This window comes from Platalea leucorodia, assembly GCF_965183815.1.
Source record: "Platalea leucorodia genome assembly, chromosome: 2".
NCBI classification, from domain to species: Eukaryota; Metazoa; Chordata; class Aves; order Pelecaniformes; family Threskiornithidae; genus Platalea; species Platalea leucorodia.
In genome coordinates this window covers 16,117,542-16,144,652 of record NC_138824.1, presented here as the reverse complement: position 1 = coordinate 16,144,652, position 27,111 = coordinate 16,117,542, and the positions used below count along the sequence as shown (strand labels likewise).

Below are 27,111 nucleotides of genomic sequence, written 5' to 3'. Positions count from 1 at the left end.
CAAGGGTGCCTTACTGACCCCAGCAAATTATAACCCCACTAAAAATGTGAAAAGTAGTGAATGAAATTCACAAATTTGGCTGAATTCAGCCATTACTTTTATTTCCAGAAGATAATTCAGAAATGACAAAAAAAAAATTGATGTATTATCTTTTAATATTTGTTTAGAAATACATGAATGTTTTCCTTTGGATCAAACAACTCATCCCATGTTGATATAAATAGGAATCTTCCCCTCCCCAATTCAAGCTGTGAATGAAAAACATCCGTTATTTCTTCAACTCTAATTAATAGGTCAGAGAGGCACATCTTGAATTTCCCCTGATATCACTATGAGCTGATTTAATTCAATTTCTCATGAGCTCAGTGTTTCACTGCTCTGGGCATTTGCTGCCCCTGCTCCTTCTCACATTCTGCATCCTGCTCTTCGAGTCTTCTCTTTCCCCTTTCATCTGCTGCTCTGGCCGGATCCTCAGCTGGTGTAAACAGCTGTGATCACTGTAAGGATGCTGATGATTTACACAAGCAAGTGGTCTGTTTCCAGGTTGTCTTATTGCTTTATGAGAATGGATTTGGCGAGCGAGCTTTGTCTGTAAATGTCTGATCTGAGTTTATTAGCATCCTAATATGCCTCAGACAAGTGTTTTTTAAGGGTGTTTTCATTTTATTTCTTAGAATTTTATGTTTATTCTTTCTTTATTACTTAAATGCGGCATTGAAGAAACAAATTGTCCATTGAGATGGGTTTAGTGGAACGTTTGTTTCTTTCTTGACAGCATGGTTCTCTGCATCGATTAAAAAGTAGGAAGAAAAAAGAAAGGCATTTTATTTAGAGCTTTATGTATGAAATAACCAAGTAAATGTGTATAAGGCTAGACTTGAATTGGCAGGTAGGGGATTACCAGTCCCTTAATTAAAGCGAATGAATCAGGAAGACTCACAGCCTTTACCTTGCAGCTGTGTATCAGACAAACCCTCGGCAGGCTGCGACGTGCAGGTCTGCTGGGATTTCAGCTTTGCTTTTTGGGAACACCACCGCCTTCTGCCAGTGCGTGCCAGCGCTGACCCTGTTGCACCCGGGCACAGAGGGAGGGAGGACCACCGCCTCGCCAAATATTTGCTGCACAAATCTTGGTAGTGTTTGCTCATGTCAGTGTGGATTTGAAAAGTACGTACGGACCTGTAGTTTGGAGAGGAAGCGTGGATGCAGGCAGCCCGTGCCATAGCACGCTCCATCCTGTCCATAGCCCATGATGTTCTCGGGGAGCACAGCAAGGGCGACAGCTCCAAAATGCTGCCCCACATCTTGTGCACTGAAAGGGCAAGGACTGGGTTGGCAAATCTGGTGTGAGGGAAGGAGGTGAGGTGAAATATCTCTGTGCAATTGCCCCAGTGCTCCTGCAGCTCCCCTGAGCTGGCGTCTGTTCCCCTCCCCTACGGCCATAGCCATGTCCAGCGCCTCACCGGTCCCTGCAGCTGCCCAGCTTCAGCTGCAAGCAGAGAGGAGAAACAGCTGACCGTGGACTGAATCAGTGTTTGTAACAGCTCATGAGGTTTATGATGTAAAAGAAGTTTGTTTTGGTAACAAATCAGAAGTGAAGGTTTGAGACAGACGGAGCTGTTGTGAGATGAGGAGCACCCTGAGAATGCAAAAAAAAAGAACCACATTAAATCAAGTAAATCAATACAGAGGCCAGCAACTGATAGGACAGTAGTGCAGAGCTGTGTAAATAAAACAGTACTTACACTACTCACAACTGATGGTGCAGCTGTTATTTACCAAAGATGTCAGTTATTTAATTATAGTTTATACTAGAAGATATTCAAGGTCATAGTTGTGGTATTTTCTTAATTACAGTCTAAGCTATAAAAAAACCCAGAACATTTCACCCTAGGGAACCCAAAAATGGTTGTTGCCATTCCATCTTATTGAGTATGCTTGAGTATCTGCTGTAAAGTAGGACTTCTGAAGTCTCTAAATCAAGAAAGGTTTAAAATTTTATCCTTTGATGGACTATTCTTCCATGGTTTCCATGGAAAAGAATGAGATAAACTCAGCAGGAATGACTGAAGCAGGTTGGAAGGGCAAACAAACAACAAAAGAAAAAAAGTCTCTGAAATTCTTTCCAACAAATAGAAACCAGAAAAATACAATTTTGATACCAAATTTGTCATTAATCCTGTTTTCATATCTGTTCTGCCAAGCTGAATTTTTTGCTTTTCTTTCTTGTGTCAAACACATAAACTTCAACATTTTTCCTCTTTTGGGCAAGGGTTCAACCTGGCAAGAGTGACGTGGCTTGTAACTGTTATTTTCTGAGCTTTAAATGTAATAAAGGAACATTTATTATTCCTCATTTTTTTCTGGAAACAGACCAAAGCATAGTTTTAGGCAGTACTATGGTGAATTTATTTTTCTTTTCTTGATGTCATACCTGGTAATATCTGACTCAAGGTTGCTGAAGCTAATAAAAAAACCCTGGCATCGTATATTCTGTACTTTTTATGAGTAGAGATGGACTGATGCTGAATTTTTTATTTTACTGGACTGTCATCCTAGATGCCATGAAGATATGCGGAGCTAACTGAGTGAAAGTCGCTTGTTTGGGTAGTCCAAGGAGTGCCAAGGTAGCCTTCTGCATTTCAAGCATTAGTGTGGATGAAGTTTTCCTAGGAAATCGTGCAGTATGTCCCTGTCTCCATTCAACAGCTCTGACACAGGGTGTTCACAAAATGAAATGGTATGAGAGTACTGTTTATTGGACTTTCGCACCCTTTTTATCTCTGTCACATAAGCCTCTTATTGGCCTCCACTCTGGCCAAACAGCTGCTCGGAGCTGTGTTAAGTAGTCAACACACAGCTGTGCCTTTCTAGTGGACGGGATCTCAGCGCATGATGTTCATCTAGATGTACAATGTCAATACCAGCACAGAGCTGGGGTGAGACAGCAGTGAAATAGTCCCCTTTGACTTCCCCAGCCAACACAGATGGAGGATGGGCCTTCTCACCATAGGGCTGCCCGGAGGCTGCAAGCCTTCATGGTCTGGCATTGGTCTCCACGTGCTGGGTCCTGCATGCTCCCACGGACCTACTCTGGTCATGCCTGAGCCAAGCATCAAAGTCCCGTCTGGTGTCCAGCCACATGCATACCACCGTTGTGTGCTTCTCTGCTTTTTTGATATGCAGTCTAGGTCGAGGAGTAAGGCACAGCCTGAGATTTCTGCCTTAAATCTTCTGCCGTGACATCTACAGGCATTTCTCCACAGCATTAGGCTTTCAGCAAGGTAGAGGCAAACTGACTTGGGTCAGTTCACTGTGCTTCTCTGGAAGCTTTAAGGTGAGGGGGTGCTGATGGTGTCTGCTCGTTAATGTTACGTCGTCTCATGTGTCTTCTGAAAGCTGGAGGAGTGAAGTGTGCTGCTTCATGTTCCTGCTGGCAAGATCTGGAGCCAAAGCTGGCTGAATTTATCATTGTAACTAACTGCTCAATTCTTCTTCTGTCAAATGTTTCACTGAATCCGCAGTCAAAGGACAACTTTGAAGTTTGGCTTTACCTCCGGTGTGATTACACTGGGGACTCCAGTTTTCCGTTTAAAAGTGAGAGTTCATCGAAGGCCCATGAAAGTGAAGGATTATTTAATTACTTCTTGATTTACCAACAGTATACTCAACCCTGTTCAGAACACAAAGATATATAATGTCTGTTCCCCATGGAGTCTTAGCAGGCTCCTGAATATCGTTTCCTCCAGACAGGTTTCAGTGTGTTTTCATCTGCTCATGCAGTATCTGTTGTGGCTCTAACTTAACAAAATTAAGAATAGGGAAATGTATTATGAAAGATTTGAGAACATCTGCAGCAGAAGGTCCCAGTTCTGCTCTGATAACATGTTTTTAAGCTGATATTGTGTGAGATGAAATTTATTTATTGGGTAAAAGGGACAGAAAACCTTTCTCTCAGGAAGAAAACCTCCATGCATGTCTTCCTTTTATTGCAAACTAATTTGCTAGAAAAGGAGGAAGGAACCTGCCGATTTGTTTTAATTATTGTTATTATTTGTAGTTTCCCATCCCATTTAAGGAGCTTCCAGGTAAAAAACAAAACCTGGTTTTCTAAGGGCATTGCCCAGTGAGGGCTCTGGAATAGAAATCTGGAAAGATATATTTGATTCTTTGTCCCATCACTGGTTTGCTGAATGATATATATAATGTTTCTCTAGTTCTTCCATCCTTTATCTTGTAAACTGTAAACTTTTCAGAGAACAGGTTATCTCTCTCTTTGTTTCCATAGAGCACAACACAATGTTGATCAGAATCTCCAACCACCACAAAATTAACGATGAACATGTTAGGGTCACGTAGACAGAAAGCAAAACCAGTGAGACATCCACTGTTAAACAGAGAACTGTAATGCAATAGTCTTCTGACCTTGGAATTACCTTTACCTGTGTGTGTCTTTACACTGCTTTTTTTACGTATTTTTTAATTTACGTTACATTACACTTTACGTTGCCCCTCCGGTGTTGGGCACTACAATGAGGAAACAGTAAGAGAACAATATTTCGCACTAGGTGGCTCGACTCATGCAGTAGGTATCACTAAACGACTGGTAAATTCCACAATTGGAACTAAAAATGACGTGATTGTCATCACACGACATCCTTACCCTCCCTGCAGACCTGTGACCAGCCAGCCATACATGAAGCCCTGCACCGCTGGGGCTGAGTGCAGGTGGGATGGCTGCAGCAGGGACTGCATGGGGCAGCAGTATGAGTTGAGCCTGAATGGTAGCTTAGCTCCACAACTTCTTAGGCTCTTCTTTTTTTGTCAAACACCCCCACACAGCCTAGAAGGAATGTTTCCAATCGCTTCCTTTTGGTAACCAGCCAAACAGCTGTTTTTCCAGAAAGGACTTGGGAAGCTGGGATGTATAAATCGAGCCTTTGGAGCCAACTCCATTTCCAATTTTGGTTTCAGCTTACAGTGATCAGGATGTGGCTGTGCTGGTGTGAGAGATTGTTGCTGCATGTGGCACAGCAGCTCCTGACCTTATGGGCTGTGCTGATGTACACCAGCATCATCTTCCCAGCCACCGGTCCCTATATATATTGGCAGTGAATGAGATCTGCTCTTTCACAACATGTAGTTTCGTTCTTTGGTGCAGCACTAAGGAAATCTCTAGATGATCCTTCGGTGCAAGATCATAACAGCAAAAGAAGACCACAGCCAAGAATTTTATGAATGTGCCTGGAAACGTTGCTAAATTGCAGTATCTGTCCACATGACATCTCTGCAGCGTTCTGATGCCAAACCTCCAGAGAAAATCCTAAGCACTTACAGGAAAGATCCTCTGCATTTAAAATACTCAGTACCTTCAGTATGTACAACTTAAATTGCTTTCCAGACTGGGGAAATGTTGTTTCTCAAGACAGGGTTTTTTTCTAAATGATGGAAAGCTGTCCCTGTGGCTCTGCTTGTGTTCTGCTTCCATGCTGGGAAAAGACCTCAGTGTCTATTGCCCTCTTTGCCCCAGTGCTGTGGTTTCCAGCAGGAGAAAACTGAAGCATGGGGACAAAAAGGGAGCTGTGGTGTGCTTTGGTCTAAACTGTCAGAGAGCCAGGACAGCATGCCTTAGAGTAGAAAGCAGAAAAGCTGCTGGATTTACTTTGTGGCTAAGTCTTGGGTTCTGGTCCCTGCTCCAAGAACTGCTTCTGCATTTTACCTCTAACCATTTCTTGGAAAATGGACAACCCATCTTTGAAGCAGCATCCAGAACCCATCCGTCCCTTGAGAGGAGACAGAAGCGGTCTGAATTCTCTCAAGCAAATAGAAGAATCACAACACAGGCTCCTACTCACAGGCTCCTGTTTCCTTGGAAGAGGTTTAGCTGTTAGGCTACTACAGAAAAAGGAAAAGACTACCAACAATCATATTTTAATACACTGAGATCTGCCTATGTTTTTTTTTTTTTTTTTTTTTAAAAAGATCTAGGTAGATTTAAGGTACTTAGGTCTTTAACGCACCTGCCTTAAAGGGACTGAAATATTCTGACAGGCTTTTATCTTTGTGCAATCAGTTGATATACAGACCCTAAGAGACTAAAAGCATGCCAATGGCAAACTCAGTCCAAGGAAACAATGTCTGCTAGAATTCTATTGCCAGACTTTCCATTATAAGAAGTGACGTTTCACTCCCTTCCACAGATTTCAGATCTTCGATACTGGCACAGAGGGTAAGGAAGCTCACATTACAAGAGAAGATTGCCTTGATTTGTCTTTTGAAAGAGCTTCTCCTTTTACTACCTAATATTCTAACATACGACCTTCCACTCAGTAATTGCTTGTCTATCTGCTACAATATCTTTAACATGATAAGCCTTTCCCCCTTTGCCTGGATTTTCTCTTTCCTTTTATCGACTTTTTTCTTTCTTTAAGGAAATTCCACATCTTGTTGAGTCTTAGGAGTGCTTGACTGAAACAGTTTCTAAAACAATATCTTAAAACAAATTCTCTTTTAAGACTTGAGCTGTGCCAGACTTCTGAGGCAAAAAGTCCTTGCTTGGTCATAAAAATTTGAAAAATAATGAAGGGAAAATGAAAAAGGAGTATATTTTTATTGCACCAGGAGGATTTGAAGGAAGCTTCCCACAAAGGTCTGCTTACTTGAAGCCACTGCCTAAACAGGAAAATTTGGAGTACCTAAGTCCACAAAGTGCTAGTTCCTTGCAAAACAATGTGAGCTAAAGTCCGGTGTTGATATTCATGCTTCGTAGCCATTGTGTCTGTAATTGGCATCATCTTGTCCAAGGCATTACACAAGTTTGTTATTACCAGCCTTCTCATGGAGGTACTGGTGCTCACTGCAAACTTCTGCTTCAGTTATCAGGTTTCCCTTAAGCTCTTTGCAGCACCAGGAGAGTCATTTTCCTCTTTATGTTTTCTCACAGTTTCTCAAGGTTTTATGTATTTTTGTTCTCATGATCATGGGGTTATTTGCATTAGTCTTACTCCACATCATTAGAGCTACGCATTCTTGATATACATATTTTCCTTTTTCATACTTAATTATGGAATCTCAAGAGAAAAATACATTCAGTTTGCTGTTGGTTTAAGAGTCCAACAGAGAGATGCATTGCAACACTACCAACCATGAAAGAACTAGCAGTTAACAAAGTTTTTTATATGTTGGCCTAACATATGGTACTTTTCTATAGACACTTTTTCTTTCATGTAAGACATTCAGCATGTTCTTTCGTGTAGAACAAAACCTCTATCAAGAAGTCAAATAAAGGCAAGTAATACAAGTCACTGCAAAAAGCAAACATCACAGAGTTTGATATCCCCATAAAAATAAGTAAGGAATTGTTTTCTCGGTATTCATCTGTGGAAGTCTGAGCAAGGCGCCCACCAAAGGGGGACAAAGGAGAGTCACAGCCTTCATCCCACCAAAATGCAGTCCAGCTTGTTCTTCATTTCAGGGCTGTTTCTTTAGTACCACATTCAAAATGCAGTTATGATGGTGACCATTCCACAGTACAAATAATATTATCAAATGCAAATAAAATAATGCTTATTATAGTGAGAAGCATTGTAACAGGCTGTCTCTATGAATTATATACCTGGACTTCCTTGTCAGTTGCCCACTTAATATTCTCATGAGTGGTCTTTGCTGAGGTCCTGTTCGACCGTAGATTGACTATGTAATGCCAAGACTTGTGGCGTTGCTCTGCACAGAGGGACAGGCAGACTACTGACCATTCTGTTATAAAATGGATGATGGCTCTGAATTGAATTTTAGACAGCTGGGTTTTTTCATTCTCTGATACCTTCTGTATTGGTATTCTGCAATGGCTAATTTTGCTTCTTTCAACTACAGCTCGATTTTTCATTGCTTTGATATATCTTATATAGGTATAAAGCATATTCTTCTAGCAAAGATCTCCACACAGCTCAGGGATTCAGAGGGACCTGAGTGAGTGCACATGAGGTCTGAATTTGGCTGAACACGCACACAACATCTTTTGATATTGATTCAGTGACAGAACAGGTCATGCTTTGGCTTTGAACTCTGATGACGCCTGGAGTATCTTTCATGCTCCTGATAAAAAGAAAGGGCCTGTTGGTAAGAGAAGGAGCAAGTACCTGGAGCTGCTTCTTTGAAATTCAGTGGCAAGCCAACCAAACTGAGAGTCTTTCATCAACTCCAGTGGGGTTTGGGTCCACTTCTTAATTGCTTAGTTGCTGGGTGACAAGTAATACGTAGGGTGGTGTTAAAATGCTACTCTCTTATTTGGGTCTTGATCCACCAAACTCCTTAAGTATGAGCTTAACTATAAGTTAGTTTGTAGTCTTCTTGAAATAAACAGGACTATTGAAGTTGTATAAAGCTGAAAGCAACCTGAAGTAATGCTTTGAACTGGATCCACTGGCCCAATATACTCTTACATATGCATCCTTATACCAGAATGGCTGTTTTCTCAGCTTAGCGCCTCCATAAGAGACAATTTACAGTTTTTAGCCTGGCCAGGGTTGTGCTATTCCTGTTTCATTACTGGCGATCCCAACCCTTTCCCTCCCTTGGCCTGCCTGCTTGGAGAACTGCTGGTGAATTGTGGTGGGAGCAGAGCTGACCTAGGTGTGTTAGGCTTCTGTCCTTAAAAGGACGGGGATGTCTAAGACAAGTACTACCATATAGTATTATTTTCTTCATTAGAGAGCAGAAATGTGATGTTTTGTTTACTGACTAGGATTCATTTTATTGTTTACATTCACTAAAAAAAAAATCGTTTTTAACAAAGTAAATGACCTTACAGTTTTATATCTTCCCAACAAGCTGTGACCAGCTATGGAATACACTATTTCAACCATGAACTCTTTCATCTTTTCTTCTGATTTACACTTTATGGATAACAAATAAAGTTTCTCCTCATTGCAGGAGGGTGGGGGAATAAAAAAAAGCCAATGAATATCTGAACAGGCTGCCATAAATACAGCTTGCTTGCCATGCCTGTCCCCGAGATGAACTGATTTGTGGCCTGGATTCAGAAATGTTTTACTGTTCTTTACGTCTCACTCTGTGGATTCAGCTATTTAGATCAGGCTAATTTTCAACTGAAGGAACTGAAGAGCTATTATTATCCCCGAAGGTTATCTCGTTTGTTTAAAAACTGGTGGCAAACCATTGACTGCTGTGTTTGTTTCAACGAGAGCAGCCGTGAGGGAGGAGGGTTGTATGTGGAAAACTCCCACGTGCAAACTCCCAAGGTCCTTTCCTGAAATAACAAATAGTTTCACCAGTGGTAAAATGAACTTCACATGGTTTCCAGCAACTCTCTCCTCAGCTGTAGCAGAGGATGAGCTCATGAGGTTACGCTCCATGGGATTTAAGAGGGTATATTTCTTGTCATAAAACATGCCAGAATATGGTATCTTTTCAGCCTCTACCACTGTATCAAAGTTGCTGAGGTTGGCCAACCACATCTACAAGGGGAAAAAAGACAGAAGCAAACCTATACACAGGACAACACCTTAGGAAGTGAGGCTAAAATTCCAGAAACCTTAGAAAAGTGGAACTGAATGTTCCATATTATTGGTTAGGTCCTTAGCCAAGGTCATTCTCTGAATTCTTTTTCTTTCTGAAGGAATTGACAGTTATGGACTCTCATTGGTCAATGGATATCCAAGAACAGATGTCAAATTAGCTATTAGCAAGCAGTAATTCCCTTTTGGTATGTGTTTTGTTGGTTTTTTTTTTTTTTATTTTAGTGACAGACTTCTTTGTCTGTTGACTGATAATAAAAGCAAACTTCTTTCTGCAGTAAGTATGTCATGACTGAGAGTAGCTTTAACAAGAATGTGTCGATACATTGCTAAAGCTTGCAATGAAATGCAGGCATCCAGAGCAAATGCAGGATGAAATCTGTTTCTGAATCTTGCTGTGCATGCAGTGTGGCATTAGGAGAACATGCCCTAGATGGGAAGGAGAAGCATTGGATGTACTGGCCACCCATGATGGGGAGTCTTGAGACAAGCAAAATTTTCTGAATATTGATCTGAACTTCCCAGTTCCCAGTTTGACACCCAGCTGCCCTCCATGCAGGGGGAGGAAGGCAAGCACTTCTGAAAATGCAGCTGCTCTGAGCACTTAAATGGGAGCTCCTCTAACTTGGACAGCTGGACTATCATGTATACCATTATGTTTAAAAATAGTGGTTGGGAAAGAATTAAGAGGAAAAGAAAAGAGAGATTAGTTCAGATAAATAAAATATAGAGCAAGCTGCTTTCCAGTCAGTTCAGACTCTCTGCAGGGAATTGCCTCACTGCGAAGGATGTCTCCCAGCTTCCTGCCCACTCATCTTCCTTAGGAGATGGTGTCCCTCCCCCAGCGCAAGGATGTCTGTGTAGCTCCTGCCATCCAGAATATCCTCCTTCTGTGTATTGCTTAAATGGCCTTTTTGCCTTATGACTTAACACCTACTTTTATTCATTGTGAAATGATTTTATATGCTTTTTAGTAAAGGTGACAGGCAGTGTATTACTCACTGTCGTCTTCTATTTACTCCCATAAAGCGTTATGGAATACAGTTAGTATGTGACATTCAGGACACTATAATACTGCATTGTATTGCATTGCAGCATGGGACAGTTCAGTGCCTTGAAAGAGGCACTGCCTTTTCCTTTGCCTACATCCTTTCTCAAGTGTTTTTTTTCCTGACTTTCTCCATAGCCAGTGTCTGGTTTCCACGAGTTCCCCCAGTGTATCTGATGAGGACAATGCTTGTCTGCTTGGAAAGGTCTTGTCGTTTTAGTCTCACATCTTAGTTGCTACAAGAAGTACAGGAGTTACTCACATCTCCTCAAGCTGTTTCCCAGATGCTTGATGATTTACAAGGGGCCAGCCTCCAGAGACCGAGTTTGGGCTGACTGTGTTCCCTTGTCTATCTAAACCAGTTAACTCTGCAAAATCCCACTGAAAATCCCCTTAGAAAGCTCTTGTGCTTTTGGTTCCAGTCCTGGCTACACCACTTCAGGATGTAATTTAGTGCATGGGGAGAGAGGTAAGAGGGAATCAAGCTGTTTCAGAGCTCCTGAAGAGTCTACTTCAGTGCCACGTGAAGGCTCTGAGTGGCTTTGCATTTCATCCCATGTGAGTTATAGAAACAGTATTTATGGCCATTCTTGTCAAACATATTCTCTTCCTTTGTGGAAAAGGCATATCTCATACTGTAATATTTTTATATCCCCTGTTTTACTATACTGAGCATTGTCTCTCCATGCCTCTTTCCAGCCTTTGCTCTATAATGACTTTATAATTACTGCCTTTACCATAAGAGAAATAACAAGTCACTGTGCTTTGATTTTTAAGCTTTTTAACATGTGCAGCTTCATTTCTTCATTTACCTGTTCAACTTGGATACTGCAGAGCTATGCCAGCCATTACATTTCAGAACTGATCTTGGTCAGCTGTGGTTGACTTGCTGGAAGAGCACCCTAGTCTGTGGAATTCAGAGTTTAAGTTAAATGAAAAGCCATGACAGGGCCTATCTGTCTTCTTGGGGTACAAGAAAGCTGGTAACATACTTTCTCAGCCGGTGTGCTGAGTAAAGTGCATAGATTTTTTGTTTGGGAGTATATATATGAGCACATTTACAAGATACTGTCACTAGCACTCTAATCTGAGTGGCTGACAACTCCAGAGTGAAGCCCATACTAGGAATGGCTGGGAAAAGGGAACCTATCCCTCAGAAGTGTGAACCGCACTGAACCACACAGTGAAATGCGTGCCGATAGTGGGAAAATGGCAAGAGTTTGCTGCCTAAGAAAGAAGAGCAAAGTACTCTCAGGTATAGGATGAGTTCTGCCATGTTTTACTTCAGTAACTTTTGTTCTGACTTAGGCAATGGTTGTTCCATTCAAAAGTGGAGAATTTGCTTTCATCAAAACAGTTTTATTTTTATCCCTTTTCTCGGACATTTTGGACATAGTCCTGTGAAATACTTTGTCCTCTTGGGTGTACTGGGTATTCTCAGAGTGCAAAGGTCCTCAGCATTTCGGTAGGAACTCAGTAGTGTTGGCTGGACATTTTGTTTCATTCCAGATTACGGGAAAAAAAACAGAGGTGTCTTTTTTTTTTTTTCACAGAAAAAATTAATTAGAATAAAATAAAATAGAAAACAGACTTGAGTGCAGATGTTCCTGATGAAAATTGCAACAAAACTGACAAGTGGGTCATCTTTATTTTCACTGAATTGTCACTTTTCCAGTGCAAATTGTTTGGTCAAAACAGAACAGAATAAACCAAAACTGGCTAGTTCTGCACTTTGTGGGCTATGGAGTCAGGGCTGTATTTGCTTAGAAAGGGTTGCTCAGGGTGTGAGAACATTTCATCCTGAACGAAAGCATTTTAGAAAGATGTTACAAATAGATTTTGGAGATAGTTTTTACAGGAAACCCAGACTTTTATCTTCAAAGTTTCAGGTTGTTTGGAAGCTAGAATTATTACCCTGTCAGAAGGGTACAATGAACTGTTGACACACAACAACGCTTTGCTTACAGCTACGTGCAGGAAGGTATTTACAGCCAGAAACCAGTGAAAAGCAACCTGAAAAATAGATGTACTTACCATGAAGTTTGTACCATTTCTCTGGGTTCCTGTTTTCCATGAGCATTTATGAAACAAATATATTTCGTTTATATAAAGAGCTTTGAAAGCTTGAGTCAAACTTTAGATTTTATTTTAAGAGAGAAAACTTTGATTACTATGTGTGACAGACGGCTATGGCTGGTTGCTTACTTTGGGTTTGTATTTCTAACGTTCATAGAGTGGCTTGGTGGGAGACATTTTCCCCCCATTTGCTCTTCCTCAGTAGCCAAATTCAGGAGAAGACACCAGTTTTATATTTCTATTGCTTGTAGTGGAACTGGAGGTTGACCTGACATTCAGCAGGGTACTGGGAGTGATGTTCAGTTTAAGATCAGGACACCGGAGTTCAGGTGTTTACATGAAAGCAAGTGTCTAAGTTCCTGTAGTAAGTAGAAATTTGGTCAATACAGTAGGGTGACTGACTCGGGACCTGTCCGGGTGTAGCTCCCACTAGCTATGTTGAGAAAGGGCTCAGCTTGCCCACGCACAGGTGGCTCCGCAAGACAGCACAGCTTCCATGGGACTTTTGCAGGGGGCTGGTGGGTGTGCTGCTGGACCTCCCTGTCCTGGTGGAGGCCAGGCAGGAAACCGTCCTATGTCTTAAATGGTGTTAGAAATCTCTTTGTGAGTAACTGAACTGAGGCCTAGATCCCCACACAGCACATGGGGAACACGGATAGCTGTCTCACGGGTGGAGGCTCAGATCTGAGAGTCTTAACTGAGAACTGAACCCTGCCGTGGTCTGCGTGTTACCTTGAAGCTTTTTGATGCTCAAAAATGCACCACACTAAAGTTGTCAATGGACAAGAAAATAGTTGTTTGCAGTTCTTTGGTGCTGGGAGCCAATTCCAGTATCGATAACAGCTGGAAAATGCAAGTGCCTGGTGCAACTGAGAAGACATTTTGACTTTTAGAGAGCTGGGTCTTGCCACAGTACCTGTTGTGCTTGGAGCGAGGGATTTACAGCAGCTGAGGTTTTACCTCAGTGTAAGTAAACTTTAGGAACAATTGAGTATTTGCTCAGGCAGAAGTTGTGGAGTTTTAATTAAGTAAAGACTTGGCTGTTTGTCTTGAAGTTACTCAATAAGATGGTTGGTGGGACAGTTTTTTACTTCAGTTACGTCGGTGCAAGCGTGGAGTAGCTATTTGCGTTAATGATCCATTGACAGTAAGTGATTCACAGCATATAAATAAAATCAAAATGTGACCTAACACATGTTTCTGGGAGGAAATACTTAAGAACAGTAAACAAACTTAGACTCACTCGCAGGCACTCTCCTGCAGCCTTTTATTGCCACTTTTGTTCAGAGGGCCTCTCTCCCTAGAGCACCAAATTTGGGAAGCAGGGCTGTTTACCTTTTTACTTCACTCTGTCTCACTTCATTATTCTCAAGCTTGCAGCTTTTATTAAAGTTTAAATTCTGTTTTAAAACCAAAATGATGAGGAAATTACATAATCAATATCAGTGTAAAAGTAATGATATATTTATCATAAAATAAAGACTCTATAGAGTTGAGTACTGTTGTTTTTATTGTTTATAGGGGTGGAATTAAGAGAAAATACACACTGTACTTCCTATTTAATAATAACTGCTCCTAGACCCAACTTTTTACAGATTTTAAATGCAAATAATTTCTGCTGTGTTATAAACTGTTGTGTTTTTTGCCTTCCTGTAACTGGAACAACATACTAATTTCTACAAGTTGTGGCTACTAACAGAGAGCAATCACCTCACAGACTTGTACCGAAAAGAAGAGACCATCAGCGTGGCAGGGAACGGCTGCATCCACAGTCCTCGCTTCCCCAGCAGTTACCCCAGGAACCTCCTGCTGACATGGCGGCTCCACTCCCCGGAGAGCACCAGGATCCAGCTGGCTTTTGATAATCAGTTTGGACTGGAGGAGCCTGAAAATGATATCTGCAGGTGAGTGGCGAGTGGAAGTTTGCAAAGGGCTCCTTAATACCACCTTCGAGCTTAAGAAGCCACTGGCATGAGACTGCAAACCAAAACCTGGGTATCTCTGGCCAGGTCTAGGATGGCCCTGCTTGGAGGACAGACCTCCAAGGGTCCCTTCCAACCCAAACTGGTCTTTGAGTTTATAAATAAACTGAGCTGTCCTGGACTTGAAGCAGTTTTGGCAGGTTTTAGTCCTTCTATAGTATTTTAAGCACAAGACACTTGTATGCTCAAATCCAGCTGCCTAACAACTCAGACGCTTTAATAGGATTTTGTCCTCTATCACCTCTGTCATGTTTCAGCCAGGCAAAAAACATCTTTTTCAGTAGGTGGAAGGCTCTGGGAGGAGTGAGTGAGTAGGTATGTGCTTATATTGGGGTGTGAGGGACAGATAAAAATGCATCGAAAAATATATGTTCTTCAAATTATTTGTTTGTCTTTGTTGTTACTCTTCACCGGTACACTTTCTTTTAAAACCTTTAAATATAGGTCCACAAACATCAGTGTACTCTGCATACTGATATATCTAATAAAGTGTACTGTACCATATCCCAGTTGCTTTGGTTTCCCCTTTTAAGCAAAAGTGACCATAGGCTCAGTTGATCTGGCTGATTAACCCGGGTGGATACACTGCTTTGCATTAGCAGAGCACAGAGGTGAATCTTGCCAATGTTCACTAAACAGTATAAATCCATGGAGTTTTCTGTTTAGATTTCTTTTATTCAGCTATCTGTTCTGTGGGAGAGAGCAGGCTGAGGATTCCTGTGCACTCTGAAAGGCAGATTGCTGTGATGCTACTTACATAAAATGCTCAAGTCTCAGTTTCCAGCTCTCTGCCTGATCATGTTGTTACTTATGCCTTATCTATGCAGAGAAGTGGGTTGTTAGGATTTCTGCACACCCAGCCTCTGCTTATCTTATCTTCTTTGTCAATTAATTTGCCTTTATAAGGTTTGGCAGCTCTATGGGGTTTTACAGGGTGGATTTTTTTTTCTTGTTTTGCTTTGTTAATTTTCTACGTTACCAATAGAAAGAACCATTTGCTTTCCGTTTAGTAATAAAAGAATGAAGCCTGAAACTGGCTCTCCTTCCCTGCGCCTTGATGGTCTTGGCAGCTGCTGCTCTGCGCTGGTGCTGTTGGTCCGAGATCAGCAGCAGTCAGTAACGACGGTTACCTCCCAGCACCGCAAACACTTTCCCAGATTGAGAGCCTAATGCATACAGAAGCAGCCTGTTAATATTTACATAGTGGATAAACTGTGGCTGACCTTAAAGCATTGCAACTTTGAAACAGAGGGCTAATTTACTGTGGAAAAATAGATTAAGTATTCTCTGTCAAGAGCCATTAAAGGTTGTGGCACGGTGAGGGGAAGTCAAGCTGTTACCGGCATTATGGGTTTGGACTGTCTTGGAAGACAGTCTGCCTGCTTTTTCCAAAGCAGATAGGTTAGGATGCAGAGAGAAGCAAAGACCTTCCATCATCCATAGTGTCTATAGAAGCTGGAGAAATATCACATTCTTTTCTGCAATAAAGCTTTCCCTGGCATTCCTGGAAGACCTTTATTTGCGTAGTATTACTTCCAGAGTGAGGAATTCCTCGGGCAGACGGCTCATGGTGGCTTTAAGCCTGTTAAGTACTGTGTGCATAGTTAGACTTTTTGCTAATGCTCAATATGTTTTTCAAAACTAGGTCCTTTCTGCAACTTTAGTCCCTGGCAATCCCTGCAGTGCTGCTTTAGAGAGACAGCTAGGCGTGTTTTAATTGAAATGAATGCTGAGAGCTGAGCATGTGCTTGAATGCTGTACGTACTGGACGAGTAATTCAGGACCTCTGCACCTTACCTTCCTTTTGTACTTGCTTTTGACCTTATGCTTTTTTTCCAGAAACTTCCTAGTCTTTTCTTTCAATTTTTCATTAATGCTAATTATTGTAATTTGCATACAATTAAGACTGAACTGATTGAAATTCATTCAGGCTGAGGAATGAAAAGGTATACTTTAGTAGTGCTGTTTCAGAAGGAGGGGAAATATTCAAGGATTTACAGAATTTTCTAGAAGTGCCATTAGCATTTCCACAGGCACTTGATAAGAGATGATTCTGAAAAGCAATTAAATTACCCAGCTCTTTGAATGCACAGAAACAACTGAGATTGCACCTACTTTCATGATTGTTGCACCAAAGCCTCTGCTGCTGAAAGCAGAAATAATCCCTGAAAGCCCATGGATTTGCCCCGTTTTTGCCAGCAGTTAGTCTGGCTCCCAGCCTCAAAAAGTAGAGGCCGGTCAGGGCAATTTTCACCAACGCCTACAAGGTCATCTTATGCTGAAAACCCTGCAACCCCTCGTGTTAGGATAAGTGATCACTGGCTGTTGTGCTGCCCTGGGGGCAGTGGTGGATGCTTGTCTGGGCAGCGGGGAGCTCTGCCTGGGTACCACATCCATCACCATGAGAGAGTGGGAGCAGAGGCCGGTGAAAAGAGCCTGAGACAAGTTTACCTCTGTCTGGAACTAAACTTTGTAGTGTTACAAAAAAATGTACGTTTCAGCAGAGTTTGGGCAGATTTAAGTGATTTGGTTATGGTGAATCTGTTATTTTCTGTCCTGTGCAATTTGGGGTTAGTGAATATAAAAGCAGCAGTGCTGATATTCTCAAGCCACATAGTACTTGTGTTTTTTTCACATGGGCTCTCAGCAGAAAAAGAAAAGGATGTCTGTTATTTACAGAGCTATTCAGCTCCCACAACTGGGTAGGGAGGTGGGTGCCTGGCCCACAGACCCAGGGGTGGGGAGCAGCACATTTCTAGTAAGAATCGGTTAACAGTCTTAAACTCTCTCTTTGGAGGGAGCACACGCTTTGATAATAAAAACGTAATAAAAGACCTCCAAAGTTTTAGGGCTTGACTGTACTGTGGGGTTGGCAGCTCTCCCCATCTCTTGTTGCCTGCGCTCAACCTGCCCCTCTCGTCATCACCTCTCCCTTGCCGACCTCAATTTGTGGGGCCTAATTCTGCCTCCACAGATATTGAGGGACTTTTTCTCATAGACATAGTGAGATCAGGACTTTATTCTCTGCCTTCTTTATTCTCCGGCTCAAGAAATGAACTCAATAAATGACCCAAGCCAGCAATTACACAGGCTGTGACAGTGAGTGCGGTCACTGTGTCCTCTCGTCCCTGGGGTTTAGTGTCTGCTGCTCCTGGCAGAGCTCTTCCTGGGCTGTGGCACAGGTGCCTGGCCAAGGTGTGACCTTGCACAGGGCAAGACGTGCTGTTGCTTTTCCCCTGGTGACAGCACCCAGGCGGAGAGTGGAGGAATCCCTGCCGCAGCACGCAGAGTGCCAGCCTGCCCTTTTCTGCTTGAAAGCTTGAAAGGAGTCTTTCCAAATTATCTAGCAGGAGCACCATGCCTCCTACAAAGAAGGTCCTAAAAAGCACCTTCCAGCAGCATGCACTGCCCTGTGTCCCTCCAGCATCTCCCTTTGCTCCTGGCACGGCAGCAGCCCAGCTCCAGCCCTCCGACAGGCACAGCAGGTGGGAGCCGGTGGCTGCTGCTGCAGGGAGTTGGGAGACCACCAGAAAGTGCACAAGGGCTTGCAGCTGCTCAGCTTGGGCAGCCTGCCTTAAACAATATTTTATCAGGTCTCTAAATTATTTATCTACCACATGAAATGCAATGCGTATGTTTACTGTGTACTAAGCACAGGCAAGTGCCTCTCATTACTGTTTTAACATGGTAGAAAATACTATCTGTCATGTTCCAGGAGCCCAAAAATCAGCTGTTTCAGCACTCAGGCAGTAGCTTGCAGCTTAGTGTATTTTGTGCTTCACGAGCACATCCAGTATTTGTAATACTTAGTCTGATGTTTTGCAGTGGAGAATGGGGGACAGTTGTCTTTGTTTCTCCAGCTGTGCTCCTGTCTGTTTGCAACCATCTTCTGTAAAGAGAGTTAGCAAGAACTAATCCTTCAAACTGGTTCCCAGGTATGACTTTGTGGAAGTGGAAGACGTATCAGAGACCAGCACGGTTATACGAGGACGGTGGTGTGGACACAAGGAAGTACCTCCAAGAATAACATCAAGAACAAATCAGATAAAGATAACCTTCAAATCCGATGACTACTTTGTGGCTAAACCTGGATTCAAGATTTGTTACTCCCTTGTGGTAAGTCACCTAGCTGTGTCATGGGTGAGAGGCAGATTGTAGTGCAAAAGGGCATCAGTACTTGAAGACTGGATGGTGTAACTAACTGCATTGGATCAAAACACTAATTGACTGAAAGTATTTTCATTCCAGCAACTACATTCATACAGATCAAAGTATTTTTGAAATCCCATCATTAAATATAAAATAAAGTCAAGTCCAGGCCAAGATTTACACTAATAGCATGTTTCAGAAGCACTAACACTTTCTGCACTGAGGCTGCACTGCCAGTGCCTTAACAGATGCTGCAGAAATAGCAAAGAAATGGCTGCTCTATGAACTCCTTTTTTATGTTTGAGGTCAAATAAAAATACTTTGAGGGGTTATGGCTGTGATTCTGAGTTAGATGCAGAGTAGTTAATCTACATGCAGTAAAATGCTACATGCAAGACAATGTGCTAAGGCTCAGGCTGTATTTTTAACCATGTATAAACATGCATCTTTGTATATGCAGTGGCATTAGCAATGTATCAGGTGCTGTTTCAATGAGATGAAAATCTCCTCTTTTTTTTATTTTCGTTTTGTCTTTAGGGAGCAGGAATGCTCATTACTCTAAGTAGATTTTGATACAAATATGTATTCTTTTGTATTGTCCTGATTAATATTATAATGCTTTTGGTGCAGTGTAGCTCGAAAGAGGCAGATTTTGCAAACACTCAGGAAATGGTAAGCATTAATTTATTATACTGTCATCATTACATTTTCATATCCATCACACTTCTTATTCCCTTTTTATTAAATCCACTGTTATTTAACAAGAATAAGAAAGTCTGGAATAGCAATAATGTTAATGGTTTAACAGGAGAGATCCACTGTTTGAGTCATTTCACTTCAACCTCTCGGCTTTGCATGCATGTATGCCTATGTATGCTAAAAAGAGTCCATAAACAGGACATTGTCAAGACAACTCTAAAGCTATAAAGATTGTGCTCACTTGCATTTAAATTGATAGGCTTCTAGTGGAGTGAGGCATTACACTGTGAGTAAATCCTGAGCTCTAATTTACTCGAATTCGAAGGTAATCTACTAAAACTAAAATTTAGGCAGAACAGTCTATGAAAGACCACTGGGCATAAAAATGAGACAGTGAAGCAGCGTCTCTTTACACTGCTTGTATTTCAGTGCAGCCACAAAATCTCTGCTGCATTTAGCAAGCTCTATTCCAGACCACATACAGCTAGTCTGATAGTATTAGGCTTTCCAAAAATGAATGTTATCACTCCAAGCACAGAACTCTCTGCACTAGAAAGCTCAAAAAAGGCTACTGTATTTATCTAATGTCAAAACTATGAGTAAACAGCAAATTTTACAGTCTAGCAAGTCTATTCAGAAGAATACTCTCCAAGTGCACCCTCTGAATGAAATACTATTTTATTTCTGAGAAGAGAACTGTACAGGTGATTAGTGGCATTTGGAAGACGGGGGATGATATGTACTTAGCTGGTCTTCGGATTCCAAACCGTCCAACCTAAAACTGCAGGATTAATATTCAGCAGAGTCAGTCCTTACTCGATAGTCCCCACAGTCACTTACAGCTCAGTTAATAGATATGCTGAGCACTGCTGACCCCTGAAGGTTGAACTCATTGTGCGTTTCTAGGCGGCAAACCAAGGAGTATTAATGAAGCATGCAAAAACATATGGTATTTTGTATCAGATGAAATGAAAGACCTTTACATTGCTTTTTTTCTTTCCTTTATAACCTTCTCCAAGACAAGGCTACTTCTGGGGGCTTTCTTGGAAAATGGTGCACGAGATATGTGCAAATCTTTAACTCCTTTTTTTTTTTTCTTATATTTGGAGTTTGGATCTGCATGGCAGTTGTTTATTTGTGTACCAGACTCTGACTGATAATTTTCCAGAGAAAATTGAAGAAAGTGATTTGGAGAGCTCCCTTGAGTTTATTGATCAGCTGCATCTCCTGAGCGTGGTGCCAGAACAGCTGGGTGAATTTCTCCCTGTTACGCATGCGGCCAAACAGCCTCACAGCCTTGCTCTCTGGCCTTCTAATTTATGAATCTTCAACGAAGTCAGTTAAGTTCACTTCATTTGATGCAGATCAAGTTTTTACTTAGTTCAGCACTCTGCGTGAGGCACAAATGAAGCACCACAGAGCTTAGCAGAAACATACTTCATTATCTTCATGTACTTGTGGTTTTGCATTAAATTTACATTTCAGTACCATTTAGAGAAACAAAAAGGGATTATTTTTCTAAGAAGACATAAATTAGACTTGTATCCATGAAAATCGTGTTTGCCCTTGTAAAACAAGGCATGCAAAGTAAGCTAGCCATGTAAGATGGAGGGGCTCAGTCACTCAGTGTGGTGGGATTAGAATTCAAGGTGATTCTGGAAAATTAAACTGAAAAAAATACAAGGATCTTCAACAGGACAAAGTTGAAAGCCATACGGATGTGTGGGAGTAATTAACTGTCCCAATGTGAGATAAGGGACAATGGGCAAGGGAGCAGATCTGTGAAATAAAGTCTGAGCATCTGAGCACAGCATTTAGCAACCTTTGCTTGCCAAGGCTGGCTCCCTCCACCTTTTTCCTCTTCCTCCTCCTCCCCCCGCATCCTCTGCCTCTTGGCACTTCTGCCTCTGCCCTCCCCTCTGTGGGTCTGAGGGACTAGGAAGGCGGGAGAGGGAGCAGTGAGGGTGGTTTTGGAGGGAAGGGGCAGAGCCAACATGTTGCAGCTTGTTGCCTATCCTTGATCCGCTCTTTCCCCCTGAAGCCACAGGACTCCCTGAGGGTGGGAGCACCAGGGTGGAGCTGAGTCCAGGAGCTTATTAGTGAATTGAGTGTGCCCCAGCACTTATCCCAAGTTGAATAAGAGTCAAAAGTGTCCTAACGTGGCTGGAAAAAATCATTCCTACTCTGTGCTGTCTGTGACGGTGCAGAAGTAGGCAGGCATGTGCAGTTGGTGGCTGGTGTCTATGGACACTTCACACTCAAAGCTCCCAGTTGTAGCTGTGCAGATTGTTGGCTTAGCCTGAGTATCCACACAAATAAATGTCTCCCTTGAACCTCTTTAAAAATTGTCTTTTCCTTCAAGCTTCACAGAGCTAGAGCAAAAATGGTCTGGAGCAAGCCCTGGATAGATATTAGGCATGAGCCTCACTTAGCTGCAAATTTCTTTGAAATTCCTCCCTGCCATTATCACTTCAAGTGCTGATTTCTCAAACTTTTTTATTTTTTTTTACTTTTCTTGATTGAGTTGCTTTAGAAACTTTAATTTGCAGTATAGAAGGCACTGAGATATTCTAGTCTTTTTTTCTCATGCATTATATAATTTCTTACTCTAAGGACACAGTGTTTCACAACAAACACTGTAGAAATATGTGGTAGAGAGGAAGCTAAGACATCTTAGGTTACTTACACAAGGGAGGGGAGGTAGGCACTGTCAGGAGAGAGGCCCCTGGGTTGCATACCTTAAAGCGGGTGATGTGAATAGTCCATATTGCCACAAATGTAAGATTTCGTTCCACCACTGCTTGCAGTGCAGTTACCTCAACTGAGGGATCTTGCATGTAGCAAGTAAGTATTCAATAATTACTAAAAATACTGCATCAATTATTTTGAGATGTAGGAATGTAAATTAAGTTACACTGTTACACATGGAAATAATCTTTTCTTGATTAAAGTAATTTTATACAATCCCCTTCTTCCTTCTGAAGTGAAATTTTTCTGATGTCCTAATTTGAGAAGGGAATGTTAACAAGTTTGGGCCCCACATTTTACAAGTACATTAGCATGGACATTTACTAAAATAATCTAGGAACTTGTTCAGGAACACGTTCCAACAATAAAGGTGAATGTTTTGAATTAAAATTCCCAACCCTGCATCTACTTTCATTTTAATGTGACAACTAGAAAATGTTGAATTCCATTTGCTAATTAAAACCACTATTTTAAGTTTATTACAAAAGGTACATATTTGTTTTATGGTTATAACAGTAAATTGTTATTGCCTTACTAATTGTTTCATTAATCCTAAATGAAATCCGTATTTGGGAACTTTGACTAAAATCATTATTGGAAACAAGGGCTCCAAGAAAGCTTAGAACATATGTACATCTATATGTACAAACATGCTTATATACAAAGATGTAAGGTTAAAAATAATATTTACATATACATCTTTTTACATATATACAAATATATATGTGCTTTTACCTTTCTTTTCTTTTTAATATAATTCATGACTAGGAAACATCACATGGCATTAAGAGCAGTCTTTACTTTGGGAATTGTAAACCAACAATGGTGGACTTGTGGTGCTAAACAGGAGAACATAAGTGCATTTGTCCCAGGATAAACTTATGTGTCAAAATGTGTATCAGTGTGTTAGATCATGAGTAATTTTTGCTTGTTTGAAATGACATATCTTGAATGAAGGAGCTGTAAAGAAATCAATGGTTTGGGTGGGGGGGAACTTTGGGTTTTGATCCATCATGTGGAATTTTACAGAGAACTAGCTTTCTGCTAAACATCCAGGCTGTAGGTCACCACCACTCATATGATCAAAAAAAGAACATTGGTCACAAAGTGGGGAAAGACACCACAGGCAGTCTAATAAAATTTAATTACTTGCCCGTGCAAAAAATGTTGACCAGTCAAAGTTAGTTCAAATACTAGACTTACTTAAACTCTTTGTTACTTGTCTGTCAGCCTTACAAAAAAACACCAGAAATTCAAAGCACAATCAATCAGAAAATGAAAATAGGCAGAATAAGAACCTGATCCTGATACTTGTACTCACAGACCATCATTGAATTAAGTGACTGGCTCCCTGTATTTCAGCAGATTTGTCTGCACAAGTAATGCAGCACCAGGCTGCAGGTTTTTTTAAATAAGTCAATGAATAAACTTCCTTGTAAGAGTTAACATGATTGCAAAAAGATTCAACCACCAGTGTGAATACAGATCCATAAAGACCATAAAGGATGATTAATTCTTTATCACTGGCCACAGAACTGAATCCAGCCCAGGAGCTGCACGAGTCTTTGTCGCTGTGCTTCTCTTTTAGCTTGTCACTTCTTTCACAGAATAGGCATTTCATTTCTGTCTCCAAGACAAAATATTCTGCCTGAAAACCCATATAATATATCTCATGTGACAACAGGCGTGGTGCATGAATACCTTCCCTGCTTTTAGATAATCCGCAGAAGGAATCCCAGTAAATTGCTGGGGGTACAGAAGGAGAGGAATAGGGTATGTGGGGGGGGGAATATCTTGATTAATAAAGTGGTTGAACATGAAACAGATCTCGCAATGAAGAAGCAAGAACTCACATGCGGAAGCTTTATCAGTTGTTCTTCTGCTACTCTTTCTCTGATTTCAGTTTTGATTGCCTGTCTATGGTAGACAGCAAAGATTTTTTATAAGTACTACCCATGTGCAAAACTTGTAACAATCTATATGATGAAACTTCTATTTTCTTAAGTTCTGGCAGAAAACTATTTTCTGTGGTTTTGCTCAAGGCATACCATCCTCATAAAACTATCAGCCAGAGGCTCATCTTTCAGGAGAGAAGTAATTAAGTCCTTTCTAATTAGATAAAACCTGCTCAAAATCTTTAATATTCCTTCCCCAACTTTACATAAGCAGAGCATTTAAGATAGTATCTATGCACATTTTTCTTTTTACTCTGGAAGGTGTTATAAAGTTTTAAAAAGCAACATAAAATGACAGCATGTTAAAAAGAGAGATTGTGCGTCAGTGCATCTTGAGACATGGAGCAGCTCAGAGTAATTTTATATGGGGAGAAGCAATGCTTTCCATTTAATGAAGATTCTTGAGAGTCCAGCAAGCCTTGATCTGCTGCTTAATTCATTTCACAGACCTATTCTGTCCTTCAACAGGGTTAGATGAAGAAATGAACGTGGCGTGGTAGACAAGACAAACAGTGTGGTAGGCAGGAACTTTCCAGTTCTCCCAGCACTCAGAGCAGAACAAAAGATAGTGAAGGATATGAAAGAAGCAAAACTGGGGGTCAGATAGCTCAGCAATAAGGAAGCTGATGTACCTTGGTCGAGAAGGCACGTCTGAACAAGCAGATTCACAGGCAGTGTTGACTGCTCCAGGGGCAGCTGATGTTCCTCATTAAAAGATTCATTCCAACATTTGCATCTAACCAAGAGCTATTTCTCCCTCCAACCTCCTATCACACCTTCCAGAACCCCAAACCTTTACTGCCTACCTCCTAAGTCTTGCCTGCCCCATCTCCTCTGGTGGAAAACCCTGCAGGTTTTCAGGCCTGTGACCTACCAGCTGAATGCAGTGTTTGAGTCAGAGGGAGCCTGGGGTCTGTGGCCAAAGCTATGACCTGACATGGCCCAACACTTGACGGTCAGTTGTCCCAGACTGCATCTTCGTCCGGTTTTGTCTAGATTGTGGTCTAATGTAGTACTTCTTTTGGCAGGTCACTTCTGAAGGTCTGATGCCCCTTCCATGTTTACTCCTATTGTCCCAGACACAAGGGTTGGTCCCAATCCTTCTACTATGTGACTCTCTGAATTTTAAATTTCATTAGGAGTCTCCCTGTCCTGTGTCCTAATTTCTGAAGTCATTTGTAAGTCAGAGATGATACTGATACGAGAGTGATGAACAAAAGTAGGTTTCAGGGAGAAGGGGAATCACCTACCAGCTTGGCATCGGAGAATGCTACAAGTACTAGAGGGAAGGACTGGATACCGGATCATCCAGGAATGACAATGAAACAGCAGCAGCAGCAAAGGCAAGGGAGGAGAGTTACGTATAGTCCAAGTTCAGAAATAAAGGTAATTGTGGGTAGGGCAAGCACACACAGTGAAAGAGGCAAGTCCATAGAGAGAGAGAAAGCAGCAGAAATGCCAAAAGGCAATGCTCAGAGAGGCAGAAGACAACCCAAACAAGCAAAGATTCTTGAAAGCTGAAAAATAAAAAAGCCAAAGGACAGAGAGGGTGTGACTGACAATATCAAACTTAGCAGATACATCATGAAAGATGAGGAAGAAGAAGCCTTCCGTCTTTACCAGGAAGATGTCCAAGTGTCACTTGTTCATTACAGTAGTTTCATTTGGACAATTTCATTGTGAATGACAATTAAGGAAACATTTTTAACAAGGGAATGAAGGGAAGGAGGGATTTGGGTCAACCAGAGGAGTTGTGGCAGCATGATTAGGAAGGAAAGGAGGCAGATGAATTGAAAATTTTAAACAGTGGACCTGAAATAGGAAAGACTGGGTCTAGGAGAGGAGGGAAGGCAAGTGTGGATCAGGTAGAAAGCAGGGCAAAAGTAGGGCCATATCAATACATCAGCTTCTTTTGGTAAAACCTCTGGCTGTGAGCTTGAGGAGTAGTAGGGCTGAGTTTGGGGATGTATCAAAGGTGAAAAGAGTCAGCCAGGAACATGGGTGAGGAATTGAGTTACGGCCAGGGAAATACAGACCTTCTGGCAAGGAAGATACCAAAACTAGAAGCAGTGGGACCCAGTAAGCACACAGAAGCTCCTGGAAGCTGTCAGACTCAAACTGATAAAATGATTGTTTTAATCAGAAAGGAAAATAGATGTTAGTGTCTGTGTTTTCCCAGCTGCAAGCATGTATGCTTGGCAGTGTTGTTGTTTGAACAGCATAGTGGAGAACTGGCCATTTGCTCCCCTCTGTCCCTGATTTGTTGACAGCTCAGTTGAAGTGTGACTCCTTTGCAGGACATTGTCATCAATCTGTCTTAACATAATAGCAGTCCTGTGGATGTCCAATTCCTGTTGAAAACGCTATGTCTTTAATCAAATAGTGCACTGTTTGAGAATTCACCAAACTCATGGTGGTGGCCAAAGACAAGAAAATGTAGCACTTTATATCTTCAAAGGATTATACAAACACAAGCGTGTTATTTTCAAATCCAGTATCCTGTCCCAAATAGTTGATTCTAACAAGACTTAGAACATATTGTTCATTTAAGGCAGCTTTAGATCTTGAAGGACTGCATTTCCCACTGGCAATACTTACCTGTTTTAAGAATTCCTGAGGAAGTCAGTGACCCAAAGAGGAAATTCCTACTTTTCCAAGGTAAGTTAGAGATACAAAGACAAAACCAGAAAAAGACCATCATGTACAGTACAGGAGGGTTACTCATGTTAGACAAAAAATCCCATCGTTTATTCTTTGTAGAAGCTCAACAGCCTTATTGAGCATCAACATGATTTCTTGCAAAATACAGCAGAAGAAAACTGGAAAATGCAAATTCCAAGAAGCGTGCAACCATATTAGTGATGAGATCGAACAACTACATAGCGTGTAAGAATAGTGGATAAGGGCCACAGGAATGT

The 27,111-nt window shown here is 41.5% G+C and overlaps 1 protein-coding gene across 2 annotated transcripts in view; it reads left to right on the top strand.

Moving 5' to 3' along the window:
• Nucleotides 1–27,111, top strand: part of PDGFD (platelet derived growth factor D) — a 143,893-nt gene that overhangs the window by 70,178 nt on the left and 46,604 nt on the right. Inside the window, exons 2-3 of one of the 2 annotated variants that reach the window (XM_082333288.1) lie at nt 14,378–14,564; nt 18,578–18,758. In XM_082333288.1, coding sequence (XP_082189414.1) covers nt 14,378–14,564; nt 18,578–18,758 — 368 coding nt within the window. Of the gene's footprint in view, nt 1–14,359; nt 14,565–18,577; nt 18,759–27,111 lie in introns of both variants that reach the window. The other variant, XM_082333287.1, reaches the window with a different exon arrangement.